At 45.6% G+C, this 16,919-nt stretch overlaps 1 protein-coding gene across 3 annotated transcripts in view; it reads left to right on the forward strand.

Annotated features, from left to right (window-relative positions):
* LOC143987177 (putative deoxyribonuclease tatdn3-B) overlaps positions 1 to 16,919 on the forward strand; it is a 60,044-nt gene that overhangs the window by 19,834 nt on the left and 23,291 nt on the right. For 2 of the 3 annotated variants that reach the window (XM_077485750.1, XM_077485748.1), the window contains exons 8-9: positions 9,974 to 10,086; positions 14,156 to 14,236. In XM_077485750.1, the coding sequence (XP_077341876.1) occupies positions 9,974 to 10,086; positions 14,156 to 14,236 (194 nt within the window). The remainder of the gene's footprint in view (positions 1 to 9,973; positions 10,087 to 14,155; positions 14,237 to 16,919) is intronic. The other variant, XM_077485749.1, reaches the window with a different exon arrangement.

The following is a 16,919-nucleotide window of genomic DNA, read 5'->3' on the forward strand; positions in this document are numbered from 1 at the left end:
CAAAACCAGCTCGGTCCTCCGTACACCTCCAGCACTCCGCCGCACCCGTACCATACATTCCAGCTAGCCTTGCAGGTGTGTAGTGTACCCTGTATAGAATTTTATATTGAATAAGTCTATCTCTGGCCGACACCAGAGTCTGGAAAGGATAGGCCCACATGTCGTCCCAGTCCTCCCCCCCAAAGTCCGGCACCAAAGCGCTCCATGTGTCCCTACATTTTTGTACCACACTGGGTCTATCAACGAACAGCTCTTTGTAGACCGCGGACAAGGGCTTCAAAAGGTCCCCCGTCCGCAGCACTCTCTCCAGGGGAGACACACCCAGCTCCAAAGCATCAGAACCAAACTGGGTGAGGAAGGCGTGTCTCAACTGGAGGTAGCGAAAAAAATACCAGTTCGGTAGATTGTATTTCGTTTTCAGTTGATCAAAAGTGTATAGCCTAGTTCCCCCCACTATGTGCATGAGTTGTTTTATGCCCACCCTGGCCCATATCACCGGGTCAGGGATCGCACCAAAATGCGGCAGCCTGGGATTGTACCATAGAGGGGCGTCCGGCGACCAGCACCCCCCTCCGTGCTTCATCAAGACCTGCGCCCTGTCCCAAGCTCGCATTGTTACTCGCATGGAGACTGTCAGGGAAGGAGAGGCCCCTGGACCCCTATACACCAGGTATGATAAGCTCTCATACGAGCCCAGAAGGGCTGCCTCTAGTACCGTGGCGGAATCCCCGTCATCCCTTGTTAACCATCTCCTGGCGACCACCATCTGTCCAGCTATAAAATACTTAAATAGATCCGGTAATGCCAAGCCACCTTGACCCCAGGGCTCCTGTAAAACACGGAGACTTATCCTGGGATGTGCAGCGGCCCACAAAAACGAGCTGAACAGACTGTTCACCCTCCTGAAAAAGGAGCAGGGGATCCAAACAGGCGTGTTTCGCAAAAAGTATAAAAACACTGGTAAAACCTTCATTTTCAGTAGGTTAACCCTACCAATCAGGGACAGCGGCAAATGTTTCCATGCATCCAGTTGTACCTTCACCTTGGCCAGCAATGGAAGAAGATTGAGAGACATATATTCACCTACTCTTGGGGACACCCTCACACCCAAATACCTGAACTCCTGCACCCATGCAATGGGGACCTTAGTGGTCGCCAAAGCACGAGCCCCCCCGTCAATAGCCATAACATTTGACTTCTCCCAATTAACCCGGAGCCCGGAGTATGTGGCAAAGGTGTCAAGCACCCCAAACACAGCCTCCAAGGAGGGCCCCGCGTCCTGCAGAAATAGAAGCATATCATCCGCATATAACGCTAGGCATTCCCTGATACCCCCCACCTCCAAAGCTCCAACCTCAGGGGACCTCCGCAGAGCTATAGCCAAGGGCTCTATTGCCAATGCAAATAAGGATGGGGACAGCGGGCACCCTTGACGCGTGCCCCTGCCCACGTTAAACTGAGAGGAGATCAAGGCCCCTATTTTGATAACCGCCCGGGGGTTGCTATAAAGTAGGGAAATCCAAGTAACAAAAACCTCCCCAAAACCCATGTGCCGCAGAACTGCCAGCAAATACTGCCAGTCTACAGAATCGAAGGCCTTAGCCATGTCGAGGGAGACCACTACTCTCTCGCCCGTCCTGTCATGTTCGACCTGCAGATGAGTAAACAGCCTGCGCAAGTTGGTATCCGTAGATTTCTGCGGAATAAATCCCGTCTGATCTATGTCCACCAAGGTAGTGATGACTTGGGAAAGTCTGGTAGCCAAAATTTTAGTTAAGATTTTCAAATCTTGATTCAGCAGTGCTATAGGCCTATAAGACGAACATGACAGGGGATCCTTACCCGGCTTTGGCAGTAGAATGACCTGCGCCTCTAGTAGGGAGTCAGGAAGACACTTATGTTCAATACAGTAGTGAAAGAGACACTTTAGCCTGGGAACCAAGTCCTCTAAATGTGCCCTGTACCATTCAACACAGAAACCATCGGGACCCGGAGACTTATGTGGAGGGAAGGACCTAATGGCCCTCTCAATGTCCTCCTCAGTTATATCAGCGTCCAACATGTCCTTGTCCCTTTCGGACAGCACCGGGACATCCAGGGACGCCAACAGCCCATCCAGTTCCAGTGAGCTGTAAGCCGGGAGAGGAGCATACAGGGTTCTATAGAAGTCCACAAAAGTGTCCAAGATAGCCACAGGATCTGTGAGAATGTCCCCCCGATCGTTTTTAATGCAAGGTATGTTAGTCTGAACTCTCTGTTCCGCAACCAACATAGCAAGCAACTTGCCATTTTTGTCCCCCCGCTCAAAAAGTGATTCAGCCAGCTTTGTCCTAGACGTATGAGCTAATTCGGTATAATGGAGTGCCAAAACACGCCTCGCCTCCAGAAGTTCACCATACGTGACATCCGAGTGGTTATTAGCATGTGCCAAAGCACACACCCTCTCCCTGTCCTGCAATTCCTGCTCTTTCTGATTATGAGACCTGCGTGCCTGCTTAATAGCCGAGATATAGTGACCGCGCATGCAGGCTTTAAACGCATCCCACACCACGGTTGAAGCAGCAGTACCCACATTATCCTCCCAATACTTACCAAAGTGTGGCGCAACCTGAGTGGACACCTCCTCCACCTCCAGCCAGCCAGGGTTAAGCCTCCAGCCCCCCCTCCTAGAGCCTGAGGTGAGACCAATATGTATTGACAGAGGCGTATGATCAGACAGACCACCCGCTAAATATGTAGCTCCGCCCACCAGCTGCAACATTGATGCATTCGCAAACGCTAAGTCAATCCTCGAGGATGATCTATGCGTTTTGGAAAGATGCGAGTAACCTCTAGTAGTAGGGTTCTTCCACCGCCACAATTCTGTCAGGGAAGCCGTGGCCGCCCAGGCAGAAAGGTCAGCCGATGCCACTCTAGACGCATTAGAGGTGTCCAAAGCGGTAGAGAGTATGGCATTGAAATCCCCAGCAATAAGAAGAGGGAGGTGCATGTAAGGTGCCAATTTACCCAAAATATCATACAAAATCTGAATCTGAAAAGGGGGTGGAATATAAACATTAACTAAGACCACCTTGTAGGTGCCAATATCAGCGACTACAATCAAATACCTTCCCCCAGGGTCCGAGATCACACGATGTATGGTGCAGGGTACCGCCTTACTGATTAAGATTGACACTCCCCTGGAGTAAGTAGAGTAAGTTGCATGTATCGCCCGTTGTATCCAGGCTCTACGTAAGGCTAGCACCCTGCTCCCATCCAGATGTGTCTCCTGCAGGAACATCACATGAGGACTAAGCGGTTTTAAGAATTGAAACATTAAAGCTCTACGGAATTTGTCATTCAATCCTCGGACATTCCAGGAGACCACATTAAACATTTGTCCCGCCATCATCCCCCATTAAACCTGTCCAGCAAGAGACACAGTACCCAAAGTAACAGAAGGAAATACAATTGACCATGTGAGACATACGTGTAACCAAGCATATGAAAAATAAAAAAACTGACTTGGAGGGCTGTATGAACTAAGAACCCCACCCCCTGAACCCCAGAAACTCCCTGCTGCTGTGTAGCAAACCAAAAAAACAGGTACACGCAGCTTGTCCCCAAACCGTGTCCTAAAATAGTCCTCGAGGGCATAACCATCGTGAGGCCAAAAAGGACCTAAAGACACTAAGAAAAAGTTTTGACACCCCCCTAAAAAAACAACAAAAGGGGTGTTAAAGTGTCACCAAAATAAACTGTCATAAACACGGTGTCCGGTGTCCCGGAGCTCCCAACTCTGCTTCAGGACCCTCCCGCCTTTGCTGTCCCATCCGGACCTCATATGCCCCTTCAGTTCCCAGGATGCGATGTGTCCAAGAGGGTAGCCAAACAGATACTGAAGAAGGGGCACTGTACTCAACCATGTGTCCACAGAGATGCACTTGTGAGGAAAGGGCAGCCACCTTCAAATTCCCCCCCCCCCCCACCCCAAGCCCGAGGGAGCAAAATTCCATGTCAGGGAACCCTATGATGGCACAACTGGGAACTCAACCTCCAAGGAGCAGACCGGCCAAACTCTTAACAGGGGCCATAGCAAAAGGCAAAAAGGAAAAGGAAAACGGAGAGAAGAACCAATCCCGCCGTGTAGTAAGTAGACCATGTCCGGCCTCGCCTATCTCAGCGACTGGAGCCAGGCATCTGCTTCAGCAGGGGTATCAAAAAACTTCACCGAACCTCCATGTTGTACCCGCAGCCGACTAGGATAGAGCATGGAGTATTTCAAATCTTTCTCACGCAGCCGTCTTCTGATGTCCGTAAAGGTCTTGCGCCGTCTCTGCAAGTCAGCCGAGAAATCAGGATACAGATGCACCACCGTGTTCTCAAAAGGCAGGGTCTGGTGTTTGCGTGCCTCGCGCAGTATACAGTCCCGGTCCCTAAAATTGAGGAATCGTACCAGGAATGGCCTGGGCTGAGCCCCAGGCGGACCTCGACCAGTGGGTACCCTGTGAGCCCTTTCCACCACATATGTTGGAGGGACCTCGGTTAAGTGAAGAAGTGTTTTGAAGAAGCTCTCCGCAAACTCAGCAGGGCGCTCCCCCTCAGCTCCCTCTGGGAGGCCCAGAACCCTAACATTGTTCCTCCGCATGCGATTTTCTGCGTCGTCGGCTTTCGCCACCAAATTCTGAACAGTGGACTGCAGAGCATGAATGGCTTCATCATGGCGACTAGTGGTGTCCTCCGTTGCCGAGACTCGGGATTCGGTTTCAGAAAGTCGGCCCCTAAATTTGTCCAAATCAGCTCTTATAAGATTGCACTCCTCCGCCAAATGGTCTATGCGGACCAGCAATGATGTTCTGCTTTGCTCAATTGCCGCCAGAATAACAGTGGTATCATTGGCTTGAGGGGTAGCAGGCACGGGCAGAGCGGCCGCCTGCGGTGCCGCCTGTTCCATATCCGCCATCAGCGCCTTGAATTGGTTCAAAAAATCACTAGGGTTCTGTACCGGCTGCGGCGGTGCCTTCTTAGCAGCAGACTTGCCTTTGGAGGGCATGAAGGAGCAGGCAAACAGACTGAGAGTATGCAGGATGGTATACAGGCAGTAAGGTGCGCCCCTTTAAGAGCAGAGCAGCCACAGAGTGAACAAACAGCTAGGATGGTGTATGGTGCAGCACAAAACTTGGCTTAGGAGAAGTTCAGCAGGAAGATGCAGCAGCACAGACACAGTCCAGCAGGTTGCAGATAGAAACAGGATATGTCCCTTTAAAGGAGTCCAGCCACACACCAGTGTGAGAAAGCAACACTGCTGACAATAGCTGACACAGGCCCCCACCACACTCCCTCAGTCTCAGTCCTGGGGCACCCTGCAGCTGACCCCAACTCCAAAGCTCACCTCCCTTCCTGGTGCTCGGCCTCCACACACTCCAGGCGATCCGCCGCCCCTGCCGCCACGTGGCCGGCCGCCGCGGTACGATCCGAACGCGGCCGCGACAATTTCGGTGAGAGGTCCGGCCACAGCCCGCAGTGCACGTCCGTGACAATCCACCTCCATACGTCCGGCTCGTAGATACGCTCCGCGAGCGCAGCACTCCACCTCGGGCGTCCCGGAGGCTTCACAGGCCTCAAAGATGGCGGCCGGCTTCCACCAGGCAGCTAGGCCGCAGCCGACCGGAGCTCCAGAAACACCGCCGGGCTCCGAAATACACAGCCCAGCCGGGTCCGAGGATGGTCCGCAGTGCAGGGGAGAGTCTAGCCGCGTCCCCGGGTCCGTCAGCAGAGAGGATGGAGCAGGATTACAAAAGGATTCCTGGAGCTCATTCACCGTGCGTCCTCCCTGGTTCACATCCGGCCACGCCCCCCTACAGTATTACCTTTTGATTACGAGTTTCCCCCATAGGAATCAATGGAAACTCAGATAATCCGTTCCACAGCCACTGCTTCTCTATGCAGTACTGCATGTGGCCAGAGGTGCGGGGGAGCTGTAGACACTCGAAAACTGAGTGTCTCAGAGCATTTCCGAGAGTCACCGGCGCCCCCACACCTCTGGCCAAATGAGGTACTGCACACCCCAGCAGCTTGAATCCTGCTCGTTTTGCGAGACGAGTCAGGATTTTAAAAAAAATCTTTTTTTTTTTCTTTCAGGCTAAGAACATTTTCAGAAAGTACAAAATAATACCAGTTAATCTTGTCCTTATGAATTCATTTTCACTGATCTCTCCAACGATGTTATCAGCTTTCCCAGTTATCTTCAATGAACTACCCCTTTATGTAATAATCAGGAGAACAGCCAAGGTTACCACAATGTTCCTTCAGAGATACAGTGCAGTGAGTGAGTGTTTTCACTCTTTTACTGAGATTTTATTAAAGTTTTCCAATATAACGAGAAATAAACCAATACAAAAACTAAATGTACACTGAAAATAGCAGCATACATTATACTAATTTTGTTCCCTGAGTGCGAAATAAGAGCAACAACAGTCTAATACTGTAATAGGCTATAGGTAATACAAAACTTACAGATTATCAATTTGTGAGCGTGGGATGATCATCTGAGGATTTAGGGGCAAAAGGATGAACAAACATCATCCAGACTATCAAGGCAATATCAAAACCACTGACGTCTCCACAATTCCATAGCACAAATGTGAGTTATGAATAAGGGGCCTGGCCTAAAAAAAAAAAGTAGGTGCCCATGGCCTACCCTGTTCATCTGGAGCCTACTACATGAGCTCAGCAATGAGAGAGGGAAGCGCATAAGGGCAAGCTGCAAAGATAACAGAGAAAGAAAGCAAGAGGGGGAGGGGGAAAAAAAGGGGGGGGAGTGGTCTATCCAGGGTTGCCAAATCCATTGGAATTTTTGGTACTTGTCATCAAGGATCTCTGTCAATCTTTCATTGATGAGCGTACCATGGGAGTGTTGTCACTAAAGAGCAGGAAGTGTGTTACTCTCAGGATCACCAAGTGAAAATAAAGAGAAGACTGAAAAAAAAAATGCCGTATATTACATTTTTTTGCCTTGGGTTGTGTTTTTATTTTTTTTATTTTTATATTTTTATTAATTAGATGGGCCCCCAAGTGGTTTATGCCATAATGTGGCAGTATCCACCACATTATGACAGACATACCTTTCATAATGTGCCCTCCAGCCCTGCGCTGGCACTGATCCAATGGGTCTTTGGCGCTGGGTTCCATCTTTGCCCGGGCCTCCTTCTGGGTTTTGTCTGTTCAGCCGCTTGATAGGCCATGACGACAACACTCCCGCACATGCGCAGGGGAGTCGCATCGTAACAGTTCAGATCAGGTGCTGAAAAATTAACACTTAGGTGCTCATGTGTGGTGCGGTGTTAATGACAGGTGAGAGGCAAGAGGAAGCATTTATGACACAAGAGACTGATAGTCACTTCTGCCCAAAATAAAATTGTCAGCAATTAAAAAAAAAAAAATTACTTAATGACCACCTAAAGTTTTTCTGCCCCGAGACAGTTGTCATCAGAATAGGATGCCCTGTAAATGCCCTCTTTGGGATGAAGTTGCTGATAGAGTCAGATATTTGCCTTCTACATATGATATAAGAATCTAAGATCTAATAGTAAGGAGTCTGTTTCAGGCTCGTAAGCTAATAGCACAAAAGTGGATGTCTCTGTACCCCCCAACAATAACAGAGTGGAGAACACGAATAAAGGAAATTGTAATTAAAGAAAATTTTCTTACATAGAGGTTGCCCAGGGAAATTAGAAAATATATGGAAGAGTTGGTTGGATATTTTGGATTGTACACTGATGTGGGATAGATACATTTCAGGAGAGAATAGAAAATTATTTTACATTTTTTTTTTTCAATCAGATTTAGAAAAAAAAAAAAGAATAGGATGTAAGGGGACTTCCCCCTCAACAAGGACACTGAAAGGGATAAAAAACCTTTTCATATTTTATCATTGCAAAGCAGTGAAGACCTGATTATTTCAGAGGTCTCTTCCTTCCTCCCCCAGTCCTGGTCCTGGTGTTCAGGATGGTAGATAATATCAGGATGTGTTCAGGTTTAATATATTTCATGCTATTTTTAGTCAACTAAAATACAACTAAAAGTAAAACAATCCAGATGACTAAAATACGACTAAAACCAAAATGGCATTTTAGTCAAAAGGCTATGGTTAAAACTAAATCAAAATTTGACATCAAAATTAACAGTGGTTATATATCACAACTGCTAAATCTGTATCTGTAGTGCATGTTCAAACCAAAATACCATAAATAATAACATGTTATTACATTTTTACTCCAGGAGTATATAATGAGTTTGGAAATTCTGGAAAAATACTTAAATAATGCATTATAAATTCACTTAACCCATTTGATTATAGTCAATTAAAATGTACCTTTTTATCCGAAAGGAACCCTGAAAATAAATTTCAGGTCTCGGAGAACCCACTACTAAAAGAAATTAATTCAGGTCAGCGAGAAATATGCCCCTTGCATTGGTGCTCAGAATGCCACCCTTTACAGATAAATAAAAGATCATTAGTATCATGTCGCTAGCTTTGCCTTAACACTATGCAAAGACTATGGGATTCAAATCGGAGTTCCAGCCTTTTTAAAAACAAAAAAACAAAATAAAACACCCCTGCGATGGTCGCATCTTGCACAATACATTCTGGCATATGTAGTAAATTAACTCTTTTTTTGTTAGAATTTTGTGCTAAGTACTCTCTATCACCACCTTAGTAAGTGCACGCCCATCCTTAGTGTGGGCATCTGGAGCCCACTCGTAGCTCCTTCCGGGTTACCCGATCTCATGCCTGTGCATTGCATGGTGCACTCCTTTTGCAGAGGCTGCCCATTGACTCCTGGGATTGATGACATTTATATCCCAGGAGAAAATGTGTGGCCAGATGTGATGTACCTCGCCGTGGCAAGGTACTAAGAAGTGTACCTGTTTATTGGCCAAAATAGGTAAGAAGCTCTGAAAAAAATCTGTGATTTATTGCAATGTTATCAGCAGCACGGGGGGGGGAATTAAAAATCAGGTGGAACTCCACTTTAGGCCTAGTACACATGGGCCAATTGTCGGGTGCCATTGGCCGATTTCAATAGAAACTGGCCAACATTCAACCTGTGTGTACCGGAGTCGGTCCTATAGAAGCCAGCCGTTCGTCCAGCTTCTGACGAAGGAGCATGACCGAAAAAGGTCTTCCGATCGGCTTCCGATCAGTGCCCTCAACCAATGACCGATTTGTTCTAGCGGGATGGCCTTTCCCTTGTCAGAACACAGCACAGCAGGGGAGAACGCTGTACTAACAGCTGTCAGTCAGCCCGCTGGGTTGAATGAAAAAAGAAAACGACGTGTGTACTAGGCTTATAGTGGTTGTAAAGCCAGAAGGTTTTTTATGGTAATGCATTCTATACATTACGATAAAAAACCTTTTATGTGTAGCAGCAACCCCCCCCCCCCCATTACCTACCTGGGCCTCATCTCTCTCCAGCGACGTCCACGAATGTCTAAGCCATCTGGGACAATCCTCCTGATTAGCTGAGACACAGCAGCGGTGGTGGCATTGGCCCCCACGGCTGTCAATCAAAGTCAGTTATCCAATCGGGAGAGAGGGGGCAGAGCCAGGCTCCCTGTCTGAATGAACTCACTGAGCTGTTACTTGGCTTCAGCGCCCCCATAGCAAGCTGCTGGCTATAGGGGCACTCGACAGGAGGGAGGGGCCAGGAGCAGCAAAGAGGGACCCGAGAAGAGGAGGATCCGGGCTGCTCTGTGCAGAACCAACTACACAGAGCAGGTAACTATAACATGTTTGTTATTTATTTATTTGTATTTTTTTAAAACAAGCCTTTACAATCACTTTTAAGTGTCAGTCGGCTACAGTTAACCCCTAATAACCTCTGGGGAATCCTGGCTGAGAAAGTATATAAATTCTTGCCTCCAAATCACCTCTAATCTTAAAGTGCAGCAACACGCACCTAGTAAAGGATTTTCTTCTTTTTTTATGTAGGCGCTGAAAAGGTTTTGCTTCATGCATTCGATGGAAAGCCCTCTGTGGCAATGGAAGGCGTGAAAGCTGGGTATTTTTTTTCCATCCCTCCATCCATCATCAGAAGTGAACAGGTAAAACATTTTTATCCCATGGAGTCTGAGCACAAAATCCGTTAAAGCGGGGTTCCACCCTAAAGTGGAACCTCCGCTGATCGGAACCCTCCCCCCCTCCGGTGTCACAATTGGCACCTTTCAGGGGGGAGGGGGGTGGAGATCCCTGTCAAAGACAGGTATTTACACCCACTTCCGGCCATAGACTCCCGTGGGAGTCTACGCCATTTCCTGTCCTGCCGCGCTGTCTGCTGGGACACACACGGGTCTCAGAGACAGCGCGGACAATTCCTATTGCGCTGCGCGACTCGCGCATGCGCAGTAGGGAACCGGGAAGTGAAGCCGATTCGCTTCACTTCCTGATTCCCTCACCTAGAATGGTGGCGACAGCAGCCGAGAGCCGAGCGATCGATCGGCCTCGGCTGCCGGCATTGCTGGACCCCGGGACAGGTGAGTGTCCATTTATTAAAAGTCAGCAGCTGTAGTATTTATAGCTGCTGGCTTTTAATATTTTTTTTGTAGGTGGAATCCCTCTTTTAAGGATTCAGGGACTGTACAGAGTAACCAATCTTTACAAAGGTCTGTGCGGGGATAAAAGCCGGGTACACACTACAGTTTTTTTGGGGTTTTTTTTTTGTGCAACTGCGAGGGTTCGGTTGAGAGCCGCTGTACTAACCATGGGAAGTTAGTTCAGTGATCTCACCCCCCCCCCCCCCCCCCCCCGCTGAGCTATTATGTTCTGACAGGGGGAAGGCCACCCCTCCAGAGCACTCCGATCAGCGCTTTCTGCCATTGGCTGCGAGCGCTGATCGGGAGTCAGCTGCTGGTTTTCCAGCATGCATGTCTGACATACACACGGGCAGAATGTCAGCCCCCTTTTTCTTTTTTTTTTTTTTTAAATGTCTGGCGGTGTGTACGGGGCTTAATACAGGTCAGATAGTGGCAATAACAAAGTCAAACTGCAAACATGCATTTAAATACAAAGGTGAAATAAAAATGTGTGCAATTTCTGACCTACCAAAAGATTTGTAATTCCATTAAGCTAGTCATGTGATTCAGGAAACTCTACCAGACAGCATAGCCAGGTCCTGGACCTTAATTAAAGCCTGGGGTCATCTAAAAATTAGAAAAAGGGCAGTAATATCTTATAGCTTAAGCTGGTCAAAGATGGATTGAAATCTGGCTGGTTCAGCAGGGACAGGTCAAATTTCAATTCATCTATTTTTTACAAGACTTTATTAGCACTTTAATGAGCCCATTAGTGTAATAAATGTGTGTATAAACCTCTGCGCTTAATGTATGTTGGGATATCAAGCATATGTGAGAATCTTAGGATCTGCTGCACTTTAAGTAGTATTTGAATAAAACCAAAAGTCATATAGAAGATGATTTACTAAAACCAGAGAGTACAAAATCTGGTGCAGCTCTGCATAGAAACCAATCAGCTTCCATTTTGTTTTGTCAATTCTTAAAGCGGAGGTCCACCTTAAAGTGGAGCTTCCGCTCATTGGAACCCTCCCCCCCTCCGGCGCCACAATTGGCACCTTTTAGGGGGGAGGGGGGTGCAGGTACCTGTACAGTGCAGGTATCTGCACCCACTTCCGGCGTAGATTCTGCAGAAGCTACGCCCCTTTCCGCAGAATCTACGCCACTTTCCGAAGGTCCCCCGCTGCCTACTGGGAAACACACGGATCCCAGAGACAGCGGGGACCATCCTTATTGCGCAGCACGACTTGCGCATGCGCAGTAGGGAACCGGGAAATGAAGCCGCAAGGCTCCACTTCCTGATTCCCATACCCAAGATGGCGGCGGCAGCAGCACCCGAGAAACGATCGAGAGATCGGCTACGGGTGCCGACATCGCGGGCGTGCTGGGCGGGTAAGTGTCATTATTTTAAAAGTCTGCAGCTACAGTATTTGTAGGTGCTGGCTTTTAAAAAAAAAAAAAAAAAAAACGGCGGACTCCCGCTTTAATTGAACAAGCTGAAGTTAGAAGCTGATTGGTTTCTATGCACAGCTGCACGCGATTTTGCACTTTCCAGTTTTAGTAAATTCAACCCCCATAGAATTAAATTAGATGTGCTATCCCTTTAAATTACTGTACTTCAACTATGAAATACTCCAAACACATGCAAATCAATATGAAGTTAAATAATATACCACGTTCATTAGGGTGTTTCATTTTCTAATGGAAAAAAAATCAACTGTAACATTTTTGCAGACTTTGCTTGCGCCCGGAGTCTGAGTGATGTAAAAGATATATATGCTAAATTTCAAGAAGATTGGATAATATTTAGAGGTTGCACACTTTGATCCGTTTTTGTAAAAGTAGGCAAAAAATACAAATTTTCAATGTTGATTACTTTTATTGGGAAAACTAGAAATCACAAACTTAAAATACTATTAAAACTATACACTAAGATTAATAGGTAATATGATAGGCAAAACGTGTTAAATTAATCAACTCTGAGCGATGCAATCCCTTGTATTCTGTCACGTCCTGGATCCCAAACAACTCAAAGAATGTCTTTGTTTTATTAGTAACGAAATGGCTCAGGTCTTTTCCTTCAAAAACCATGTTTTTACCCTCTTATCGTTTCACTTCCTTTTTCTTTGCAGGTTTGGTTTCTACATTTTTAGTCATATTTTCCTTAACAGCCTGAGTAATACGTTTGTCCAAATAAGCCATTGTCGTTGAGGAATATTCAACTGTTTAGTGAAGAGGACAATTTTAAGTGCATATATTGCCTTTGCCATCCACCTTACTTGATGCAGTGCCCCTGGGATCCTGAAACTGAAGTCGTTTTTAGACCAACCTCCTAGGTACAGGAGTGAGAGTTGGAATAACTCTTTGTAGTCTTCTCTTGAATGACTTCTGTCTTTTAGGACATTTTGGATGTAGTTAACCATTTTCACTCGTTGTTCTTCTAGAAAGCCTTGAACAGGAGTTTCTGCATCCAGCATTGTTGTATATGACTTCTTATCAAGTGAAGCCCACAGACTTTGCTTTGATAAAAGTGACCGATGTGTGCAACCCCTAAATATTATCCAATCTTCTTGAAATTTGGCATATATATCTTTTACATCATTGAGACTCGGGGCGTAAGCAAAGTCATATGAAAATCACATCTTTGGAAAAATGAAACACCCTAACGTTCATGCATAAATTATATAGATATATTTTCTCAAAAATTACTTAGTGCAATATTTTTTTTTTAAAGGTTAACTTTTTTATTTTTTTTATGAACATAACAAATAACAGTTACACAGGTGTACAATCATAACGAGTGTTATTACAATCTAAGTGCAATATATTGGTCAGGTATACATTGAGAAGCAGCATAGAAGAGGTCTCTTACATCACAATTTACTCTTGTCAGGGGTCAATCCCTGTTATCATTGTGCTTAGTGAAATATTATTTTCAGAACTGTAAAGTATCCGTGCATTAAATAATGATCAAAACCACTCAAATGTCCATCTAGGTGTCATTCAAGACTTGGTGAATCCACCGCTGACTCTTTACACTAACTTCAATGCACCTTCACCTGCCTACTGAGCACACAATTTGCTTACCAGAGCCAAAGTCCTCACAAAGACAGCCCATACATGCTTCCCGAGACCAGATTGAACTTCAGGGTTTAATGATTTCTGTTCCAGCCAATGAATGACTCTGTGTTGGCTGCTTGCCCCTTGATCAATTGCAGCAACAATTACCAATGTTCGTATATGCATGAAAAATACTCTATTCTCTATAGTGCATTACCTGGTATACAGTTTATTAAAAGATATTACACTTACAATGATGTAGAAAGATAAAACAATGAGAAGAAAAAAGACCTGCGCGCCGCTCAAGTCCGTGACAGCGCGTGATGACGTCACTGCCAAAGGTTCTGCCTGACGGGTTTCATCCAATAACGTCTTCAGGGGATAGCAGATACACATAAACGTATTAGTTGGTGCTTTTGTATGCCTGCCGGGAATTCTACTCCTAATGCATGCATATGTGATAACTACAATCTGGAATGTATAGTAATAGAAAAGACAGCTTTATGTGTGATATTGTATGTAATTCAGTCCTTGTTTGTTTAAGAAGCAGAAACTAGTGAAACAATTACCTCTGGAAAACATGTGTCTAGAAACGGACTCCCCAGCTCTCGGACCAGAAAAGCAGGTACATTTTTATATTAACCACTTATTTATTTTAAATCTTTGCTGTTCCTCTTGGTTGATCCCTGTGTACCCCTCCAGGGGAATCCCTGACATTATATGCAAATAACGATCACATTACTTTGGATTACCTGTCCTCAAAATAGGAGAAGAGCTTTCACGTTACTTGTTTTAAGGCCCGGTTCACACTGATGCGGTGCGGGAACCGCTGGGATTCCTGAGTGGTTCCTGCACCACATCAGAATCGCAGGCAGTTCACGCTGTGCTCTGCGAACCGCTGCGGGTGTCAATATAAAGTTAATGACACCCCCAAATAGGTTCGCAGAACGCAGTGTGAACTGGGGAAACGGATCGCATGGGTCTGAACACCCATGCGATCCAATTCCATTGCGGACAAAAGAAAAGGGTCCTGCATAATTTATGGCTCAATTTGCACCGCACTGAATTCACATGTCATTTGTACAGGAATCCGGTGCGATTCTTGTACAAATTACATGCAATGCAGCAGACCGCATAAGTGTGAACCCAGCCTGAGGCCTACTACGCCTCCGCCTGTCACATGACCTGTTTTAAGGCTTACTACTCCTCTGCCTGACACTTTTTTTCTTATATGAGAATGAATAGGACTTTGTTGGCTTCAGAGAGTAAGTAAAGCAGAAATTAGAAGGAAAATCTGGTCAGTGGAATGACATTTCCAACAGGCTTTTATTTGTAAGCCTTTCCTACTCTCTCCAAACAAAATAAAATGATGTGGGTCAGAGTTAGTTTTTTGAAGTGGAAAGTTTGGCACACAAAGTTTTATGTAATAAATGATTTAGTAGCCCACAGAGGATATAAATCCACTCTGTGCATCAAATGCCTTTACAAACCCAGATATTAACATACAACAGTCATCACTGTGCTGTACATAGCCTGTTCAGAGAGCAGAGCTGTGGGAGGGACCCAGCAGGCCCCGCCCTGTACATGTTGCCGGTAGAAAATTACAGATGGGGGCCGAGACCAGACCAGTCATCCTGCACAAGGAGACAGAGCAACTGTGAGTGGTCTTTATTATAGTAAGCTCCTGAACAGAGCTAAAGCTTCACACTGGATTACTGCACAGCTTAGAAAGGAATACACAAGTACACCAAGATTCAAGGAGGAAGACAAATTACTCTTGTAGTTAGACAATATTTTCTAATCAGAGTGCAGCTTTAAAGAGGTTGTAAACCTCAAAAAAAAAAAACCTGCAAGACAGAGCGATGCCCTGAATCGGCGCCGACACACCACTGACAGCGCCAACATCTTTCCCAGATTTACTTCGCTGCTGTGGTTGGCCGGAGCCGCGATTATGTCACTCCACAGTGTGCTGGAGCCACACGGGAGCCGCCAGTCACAGCATGGACTCTGAAGAAACAGCACAAGCAGGCCATTCCTTCAGTGCCAACAGCAGCAGCATATATAGTAAATACCTCCTAAATGGTGCAAGTTTAGGATATATTTTATAAATATTTTTTTTTTATTAAATTTTCACATAAAAGTACAAATAAAGGTTACATAAACAATTATAAGAAATGTAGTAACGAGTTCAACAGCATTAATTATTATTTTCAGCAATTACAAGAATCACACAAAGATCGCTTAGTGTTTTAAAAAAAGAAACAGTATATCATAAACAACCCTCATGTGCTTAACGCTGTCCTGTGGTAAAACCTCTAGGTAATCAGGGGTATAGAAAAGAGATAAGAGAAAATAAACAGATCCCTGCTTAATAAATTTAAAAGCGTTTATGATAACACTAGTAACTTATCTGTTCAAGAGTAAACTATCATAACAAGTACGTCAAAGCAATATTCCAAATTTTTGTTTTAACAAGTTAACTCGGCTTAATAAATTTGTCCCATAAGGACCACTGAGACATTATTTTTTTTTTGGTTTCCTTCCTTCCATGCTAATGTTCTTTCATATGCATAAGAATCATTCACTAATTGCATAACTTCCCTGATCAAGGGAGGAGATGTGGATTTCCAATGACGAGCTATGACCAGGCATGCAGCCTGAAGGATATGTAGCACCAAGGTGCGGCAAGTGCTGGGATAGGTTTAGGATATATTTAAGCTACTTTCACACTGAAATCGCCAACCGCAAAATGGGACTTTTTATCCTTTTTTTTGGGGGGGATAAAAAGCGCCCCACTACCAGCTGAAAAGAGGTGCAAAAGCACCGCTTTAACAGCGCCGCTAAAACGAGCGGCACTGTAGTGCTCCTAAAGCGGCGCTTTTGCACCTCTTTCTGGCTGCTAGTGGGGTGCTTTTTACCCCAACAAAAGGATAAAAAGTCAAATTTTGCAGTGTTTTAAAAGCGCTTTTAGGGCTAGTTTACAGTTGCTTCAAAACAAGGCTTCGGACAGGCTTTGTTAAAGTTCTCTGAATGCCAGTCAAAGCCCCTGTCACTACATAAAATGGTTAGCTTACAGTCATATTTACACCTTGCTTTTGCTTGGTGCTTCAACGAGGCATTGGTGGCTCTTCGATGAGGCTTCGGTGAGGCTTTGTGGGGCTTTAAGGGAGCTTTGCCATAGACTTCTATGGAGACTTTGAAGATGCTTTGAAGCACCATGCAATATCATTTTTGAAGCAAAGCCAAAGCAAATGCAGGTGATAATAGGACTGTAAGTCAAGTATTTTATTTAGTGACAGTGTTCAGAG

The sequence above is a fragment of the Lithobates pipiens genome, unplaced genomic scaffold (assembly GCF_037356315.1).
Source record: "Lithobates pipiens isolate NorthernLeopardFrog02 unplaced genomic scaffold, aLitPip1_a1.2 Scaffold_18, whole genome shotgun sequence".
Taxonomy (NCBI): Eukaryota; Metazoa; Chordata; class Amphibia; order Anura; family Ranidae; genus Lithobates; species Lithobates pipiens.